At 51.6% G+C, this 7,641-nt stretch overlaps 1 protein-coding gene across 1 annotated transcript; it reads left to right on the forward strand.

The window, feature by feature from the left end:
- Nucleotides 1-4,689: 4,689 nt before the first annotated feature.
- On the forward strand, nt 4,690-6,749 carry GUCA2A (guanylate cyclase activator 2A). Its single transcript, XM_011377934.2, has 3 exons — nt 4,690-4,806; nt 5,880-6,066; nt 6,488-6,749. Exons 1-3 carry the CDS (start codon nt 4,732-4,734, stop codon nt 6,550-6,552), a joined length of 327 nt encoding a protein of 108 aa, XP_011376236.1. The 5' UTR covers nt 4,690-4,731; the 3' UTR covers nt 6,553-6,749.
- The last annotated feature ends 892 nt before the right edge of the window (nt 6,750-7,641 follow it).

Below are 7,641 nucleotides of genomic sequence, written 5' to 3' on the forward strand. Positions count from 1 at the left end.
TTTATTTTATTTTATTTTTTCCCCTCTTTAATTCCCCCCCTCACTTCCACCCCTGACCTATGGATGTTGCCGTTTCCCTTCTTTTTTAGGAACTGGATCTCTGAAGGCGGGGCATCTCCCCCCACAAGCTCGGGCTGTGCACCCGGGGCCTGGCACCCCCGGGGTGTGGTCCTTGGCTCCACCTGGGGCACGAACCCAGGACCTCCTGTGTGTAAAGCAGACATGCTAACCACTACACTATAGAGTCACCCAAGTCATGGTTTCTTAACCTCTTTCTGGGCCTCTGAGCTTCAGCTTACCTATCTATAAAATGAAGTTCTACAGTTATTTCTTACATGTTCCCAGAGCAGTTTGGAGGTTCACATACATTACAATGTCTTCCTTAGGCATTTCTGGGCCCTCCGAGGAACAAGAGATTGTTACAGCCTCCAGGATGTGTTTACAAGCAGAATGCGGAGGCTGTGAAATGTGTGCCATATCAAGATCACACAGATCGGTATGGGAGCCCCCAGACTCCTACCTGGGCTCTGTTCCAAGCCTTTCCTACTGGAGTCAGCTGAGACCTCTGGCCTGCTGGGAAGCAGAGCCAGGCCTGGGAGGACTGGGTCTTAGTGGACCCAATGTGAACGACCATACTGGAAGCATGTTGAAATCCCCCAAACCCAAGAGTTAAACAACCTCGGGGCCACAAAGCATAGCATCATCATCCTCTGCACCAAGGCCAGAGAGCACCTTAGCAGCTGCTGGGAGTGGAGCAAGGGGTAGCTGGACTATAGGGCTGGGTCTGGGTTTCCACATCTGTAAAACTAGTGCTTGGTAACCATTCACCGCTATTGTTATAATGTTACGATCATTAGAAATACCATAAGCTCCCTGATCCTTTGAGGGCTCAGCAGCACCCTCTAAGTGCCAGGCCTTGTGTGAGTCCCGGGGCCACGACGGAGCAAGACATCTCTGCTTTCAGGAGCTTGCAGGGGAGTGGGCAAGACAGATAGTTGGTAAGTTTTATCATGGGAGAGTGTCGAAGGCTGGAGGAGCCCGGAGTGGGTGAAGACGGTCTTAACCCAGGCTAACTGAGGCTGGTGTCAGTGAGAAAAGTTTTCAGAACAATCCGAAATCCATGGTGTAGTTGTTATTGTCTCCATTTTTCACATGCAGAAACCAAGGCTTGGAAAGGTCACACAGCTGTTCACTGATGGAGCTAAACTCTAACCCGGGGCTGCCTGGCTCTAAAGTTGGAGCATTCTCACTGACAGCACCCCAGGTCTGGGCCCCTTCTTCCTGGTCTACTCTTGGGGGTCCTGGTTAAAGGGTGAGCAGGAGCCTGATCATGAAGGACCTCAAACCCAGGTTCCTTCTGAAGGTTTTAGGCAACCATGATGGGTTTTCAAGTGGGGAAGCAGGTAGTAGGAGCGGCATAGCCTGGAAGGCTACAGAGGAGTAAGTTTGCTGGAAGAGGTGGCCTTGGATATGGGAAATCTAAACAATCCCAGACCCACCTGCTACCCATAAGGAATGACGACATGTGTAGGAGTGCTGGGGATCAACATCTTAGGACTCAGGTATGTCCTTAGGGGCCGGGAAACCAGGGTACTAGGAAGACCCAAAGATCCAGTGCCTGGCAGCTATGAGCCAGAAGAGAGGGAGGAGGCCTGAATTCACACCTGGGCCCAGGCTGGGCCAGGCAAGAAATTGAGGGTGGGCGTGGGGGGCAAGGGAAGAAGGGTTGTTTTCATTTCCCAGGGTGGACATCAGAAGTAGGGTTGGGTGGGGTGGGGTCCAAAGGGCTGAGGCCTAGGAGATATTTCCTCTTTCTCACAGTGCAGAGCTATCTCACTCCTGCAGCCTCCCACCTGCTTCACCCCTGCCTTCTACCTGGTAAGTGCTGGCCAGGGTGCTCAGGGAGAAAGAGGCTTAAACATCCAAAGGCCCCCTGCCTGTACCCCCAACCCCACTGCACCTTAGAGGGGAAAGATTGAAAAACCAAGCCAGCCAGAAATAAGGCTCCTTCAGCCCACAGTGGCCCCATCCAAACCCCACTTTTAATGCAAAACTAAATCCCAGTCCAGTGTGAGCCCCACGCTTAGTCTCAAATCCAACCCCCATCATACAGCTAAGCCAACCATAGCTCCAGCTTTGTCTGCAGACTCAGCTCGACCTCAGCCTTACCAAGGAACCCTAACTAACCTCAACCAGTCTCCATGTCAATTATAACCCCACAGCAACCTAATCTGAACTGCACCCCCATTTCCAAACCTAACCCTAACACTTGCCCTATCCCCAACCTCAGCTCTGTTCTAACCCTGACCCAAACCTCAACTTGAATCCTAACTTGAACTTCTATCACTAACTGCTACATCATCTTCTCTAATGTGACCCCAATTCCAACATGTAACCTAAGGCTGATCTTAACCCAGATTTTGCCCTAACCCTGCTCAACTTCACCCGGCCTCAATCCCAGCCCTAGCACCACCGTCGGCTACACTCCTGATCTGTGCCTGGTGTTCACCTTCATCCCAGTGGAAATAAATTTCACCCTTATGTGTATCTTGAGCCTCATTTTCAACCCAAACTCCATCCATAACCCTAATGTTCCCTACCCCATCCCTAACCCTCCCTGGTGCTCACTCCCATCCAGCTCTCAGCTAGCAGAGGCCACCACATGGCTGGACTGGATGTGTAGACCTCAGTGTAAACACATAAACACACACCTCTCAGCATGCACATGCACACCTGAGTGTACATACACACACCTCAGTGCGCACAGACACACACACCTCTCGGCATGTACATACACACACCTCAGCGTGCGTGCACACACACATGCACACACACACCTCTCAGCATACATAGGCATACCTGAGTGTACATATACACACCTCAGCACACACACACACACACACCTCTCAGCATGCACATGCACACCTGAGCATACATACACACACCTCAGTGTGCACAAACACACACACACCCCAGAAATGGGGGAAGTTCTATCTAGCTCTGAGGGTGGCCTGGAAAGGCAGATAGAACGAATGTTCCCCGCCCCTCCCTGGGGCCGGACCCCTTTGTAGTTCCCTCCTTGTTAGGCTCTACTCCCTGCAATTCCTTCAATATTGACTTTCCCCACCCGGGGATTTCCACCCCCGACCCCTTCCTTGGAGCTCACCTGGCTTCCAGCCAGGTTTATTTGTAGGTTAGACCTATGGAGCTCCAAGGACTTCCCTTTGTCTCTGTCCTAGGGGCCCTGCTTACAACAGAACACAATAAGCACACACTGTGCCAGGGCACGGTCCTCATGGGGGTCAGAGCTTAGAGGGGCAGAGACGCACGCCAAGCAATCCCACCCAACCAAATCCCTGGTAGGGGAGTGTACCTGGTTCTATGGGGACTAAGAAAGGTTATTTAGCTGGGCCTTAAAGTAGAAGTAGGAGTTTACCTAGTGACAAGGAAGGAAAAGCCTTCCAGGCAGATGGAAAAGCACGTTCAAAGGTAGGAAGCTTGCTCAGGTTGGATTGGGGAGGTGAGCCTGGCAGGACAGGCCAGGGTTGGGGAGATGAGTCAGGGCTAGTTGGGAGAGGCAGAGCAAAAGAGGAAAGCGCACATGGGGCGTGCATGGTTGGCAGGCAGAAACAGCAGGCCAGAGGAGGAGGAAGCCAGGGGAGCAGGGGCAGAGGAATTAGGAGGGATGGGGAAGAGCTCGTTTGAGGACCATCTGAGGCTGAAGGACAGGCAGGACAACCGGATCAGCACAGGATGAAGACAGGTTGTGTCTCAGACAGGCAGGTCACTAGAGATGCCAATGGAGGTCAGAAGCTGATGCTGCTATTGATAAAAATAATAACCGAATGACCTTTTACTGAGTGCTCTGTGTGTCAGGCATTGAGCTAAGCATTTTTATAATCTCATTTAATCCTCAGAATAACTCTGCAAGGCAGGTATTATTATTGGTCCTCAAAACACAATGGACACTGAGGCTTAGAGAGGGGAAACAATTTGTCCAAGTTCACACATATTGAAATTGGGCAATAGATAGAACTTGAACCCAGACCTGTGGGATGGCAGGGCCGAGTCCTCCCACAAAATCAGAGTGGCCACACCTAGTACCTGCCTTTGTCTGTAGCCTCATCTCTCATCAGTTGAAGCCCCTCCTAACCTTCTCCTCCCCCTAGGCTGAATTACTCATATTTCTCTTAATATTCCAGGCCCATCTCACCTGCTGACTATCCCAAATGTAGCATCTTCTACAAAAAATGGCCTCTACCCCCAACTCCTTCTCTATGAAAATGTCCACTGGTTCTCCTTTGAGACATTTTCCTGAACTGCTCTGATCCTGGGCAGGGTGAGGTGGCCCCTTCATTCCCTACCCCACTCCTGCCCATTCCCCTAATCAGCCTGCGTGGTCACAGTCTGGGCCCCCTCCTCAAGGGCTGGGCTTGGTCTGCAGCCCTGCCTCAGTGCAAGGCCTGGCCCAGAACAGTTGTCAGTGTGTATGGTTGGTGAAATGCGGGATCTAGCTGGCTGTAGGTCAAAAGTAGGTGCGCAGGGAGGGGACTGATCTCTTATCTGCAGGGGCTATCTGGAGCCTTATCTGATAAGGCCTGAATTGACAGTGAGCAGATGAAATGTTGACAGGCCTCCTGGGTTACTCAGTAACCCTGCCTTCTTCAAAATTCCCACTGTTTCCCTTTGGCATCCAGAACCAGCCACTCCTCTCTCTTGGGCACTGCTGCCATGAACACCTTCCTGCTAGCCACACTGTGCCTCCTTGGGGCCTGGGCAGCTCTGGTAGGCGGGGTCACCGTGCAGGTAAGTCCTGTCCCTATCCTGGTCCAGTTGGCTCTCTGCCTCTAGTGCCAGAGGCCTATGCCCCGGTAGAGGACCTCCTCTTTGGGGGCTGGAGTGGAGATGTGTGTCAAAGGCTTGGCTCTTCCTCAGGGACCCCTTCTCAGTCCTGACATACACATTTCCCTTAGAACTTAGAGAAGAAAGGACACCAGATAAGCAGAAAATAAAAAGCCATTTGGGAAAGGCAGATGATTAGCCAATTTAACGAGTTCTAGCTACCTCTAGTACCTCGCTGCAGCCCCAATCACCCTAGGAAGAAAGGATTATTGGTTTCATTTCTCAGAGGAGGAAAATTGAGCCTCAGAGAAGTTCTACAACAGCCACGGCACACGGCCGGGAAACGAAGGAGCTAGATTCAACTCTAGACTTTACTCCTCAGTTCTGTGCTCAGCCAGAGCACTAGCTGGGGGCGCAGCACTCATGAGGGCATCCTGGAGGTCCCAACGGAACAACGCGCCCACTGGTGTGGATGCCAGTGACAGGACAGCCTGGCACCCAGCGGGGGCCCCACTTTCTGTCACAGCCAGGCTCTGGGAGGCTTTTTATTGCTTCTCAAACATTAACCAGACCACAGCCTGGAGCTGGGGGCTGAGTAATCAGCCGGCACCACTGTCAGGCAGGGGCGTAGACAGCCCAGGCATGGCCACGTGGAACCAAGATGTCTGGGTGGGTCCTGGTCCTAGTTCTGTGCCTCTCCTTAAAAATCAGCACAATGGCTCCCACATATCACGCACCTATTGTGTCCCTGACACATCACATCCATATTCTCCATTCCTTGTATAACATGTAGAAACTAAAGCTCCCAGAGTTTAACGACCTGTCCGTGGTCACAGGGCAAAATCAGGATTCAAGCCCAGTGTCCAGCTCTAAGTCCCGAGCTCTAACCACCTCATAGTGCCTCAAGTGGAGCATCTGTTTCCTATTTGCCACAATTACTGCTTGAGCCATTGGGGCTGGAGAGGGGCCAGCCCCGGGGGGAAATGGTCAGCCAGCAGGCTGCAGCCAGGCTCATGCTCTGGACATGTCTCTCTCAGGATGGAGAGTTCTCTTTTCCTTTGGAGTCAGTGAAAAAGCTCAAGAATCTCCAGGAGCCCAGGATTCGGAACCGCAGGCAACTTGATGGACCCGTGGATTCCACCCTCTGCAGCCATCCAAAGTTTCCTGAAGAACTCAAGCCTCTCTGCAAGAAGCCCAATGCCCAGGAGATCCTCCAGAGGCTGAGTGGGTTGCCTTCTCTCTGATGGGGGGGTTTGGGAATGCCCTGATTGGTGGGATTCAGAAGTGGGACTCTGATCTGATTGGTGAGACTAAGTGGCTTTGCTCTGATTGGTGGGTCATATGAAGCCCTCTGCTGTAATTCTCAATGGTAAGTGGTGAGGCTTACTTTAGGAAGGTCCTCGCTCTGATTGATGCATTGGTAGCACTTCTCCTGGTTCATCCAGTCTTAGCTGTAGCTCTTTTCTAGGTAGAATGTCCTCTGATTGGCTGGCTTGAGCAGTATCTTTATCCTGGTTTGGGGTGGAAAGCCCAGCTGGTGGAGAGGATAGGCCTAGGTTTCTCCCAGGGACTGGGTGGCCCATGGAAGGGCGGGGGCTTTAGGGAGGGAAGCTGGCTCTCACAGGCCCCCATCTCTCCTGTCCAGGGGCCATTGCTGATGACCCGAGCGTCTGTGAGATCTGTGCCTACGCTGCCTGTGCTGGATGCTAGGACAGCAGAGGCTCGCTGCCTTCTGCCCCTCTCCTGCAGGATGCTCCCACTCCTGGCAGCACAATCTGCCCTGCCCCCTGAATGGTGGATTGAGGCCAGAGACACCTGGGAAGGCCCATCCTTTGACACCATCCCAGCTGCCGGGTGCTTCCCAAGACCTACTCCAACCCTTAGTTAATAAACCAGATTCCAGAGTACTTCTGGTGTTGCTTTCATTTATTCCTTCGTCTCTCAGTCTACTCATCATCCAGCTTTGAGGATGCCTGTCCTGACCCCGAAAGTTCAGGGTTTTGTATGCTAAGTGCAAAGTCCCTACTCTCTCTGCTAAGCTACCAACTACCACAAACAGACACTGACAGACTTTAAGCTCCAGACCACTGATGGGGGAGGTGGAACCTCTGCTTTTCTTTCACATCTCTTGGGGTCACCCAAGTCGCTAAGCCACATGTGAGAGCACAGGAGTCACAGAGGGTTACAAGATCTGCCCTGAGCTCTAGAATATTCATGGTGTCTCAGGATCTGGCCACTGACCACTACAGTGTTGCTGATGAAGGACAGGGCGCATTTCCCAAGTGGAGATTCAAGTCCTGTACCAAGAGAGGGAGGGTTCTTGACGGAGCACAGGAAAGAATTCAAGCACACACCAGAGTTAGAGACAAAGGAAAGTTTATTGGAGAAGGGGTAACGCTCCACAGACAGAGGGTGGTCTTCTCTCAGAGACAGAGTGAGAGAGCTGAGAGGAACAGAGAGAGAGAAAACACAATGAGAAGGACCCCGAGTGCTTGGAAAATTTAGTTTATATATCATTTAGTGTCTATGAATTACAGTTTAAAGACTTTGTTTACCTATTTTCCTTTGATGGTATGGGTGTACAGTGTGAAAGTAAGGATTTATAGTGTGAAAGGGGTGGGTATGTAGTGAGAAAGCCTGCTGGCATTTCCCAGGCTTTGATCTATAGGTTCCTCGTGGTTTTTGGCCATAGGGAATGAATGTAGGGTACGACTTAAAGACTGTTTTCCCTTCATGATATGGGTAACTGATTTGTTAGTAATCCCAGTGAGAATCTTCTTTCATTCTGTAGGCTTCCTT

The sequence above is a fragment of the Pteropus vampyrus genome, unplaced genomic scaffold (assembly GCF_000151845.1).
Source record: "Pteropus vampyrus isolate Shadow unplaced genomic scaffold, Pvam_2.0 Scaffold326, whole genome shotgun sequence".
NCBI lineage: Eukaryota > Metazoa > Chordata > Mammalia > Chiroptera > Pteropodidae > Pteropus > Pteropus vampyrus.

Excerpts from the sequence above, each read along its gene's own strand:
- GUCA2A (XM_011377934.2), top strand. The coding sequence starts at position 4,732 with ATGAACACCTTCCTGCTAGCCACACTGTGCCTCCTTGGGGCCTGGGCA. Across the intron at positions 4,807-5,879 it reads TAGGCGGGGTCACCGTGCAG|GATGGAGAGTTCTCTTTTCC; the intron begins GTAAGTCCTGTC and ends TGTCTCTCTCAG. Across the intron at positions 6,067-6,487 it reads GGAGATCCTCCAGAGGCTGA|GGGCCATTGCTGATGACCCG; the intron begins GTGGGTTGCCTT and ends TCTCCTGTCCAG.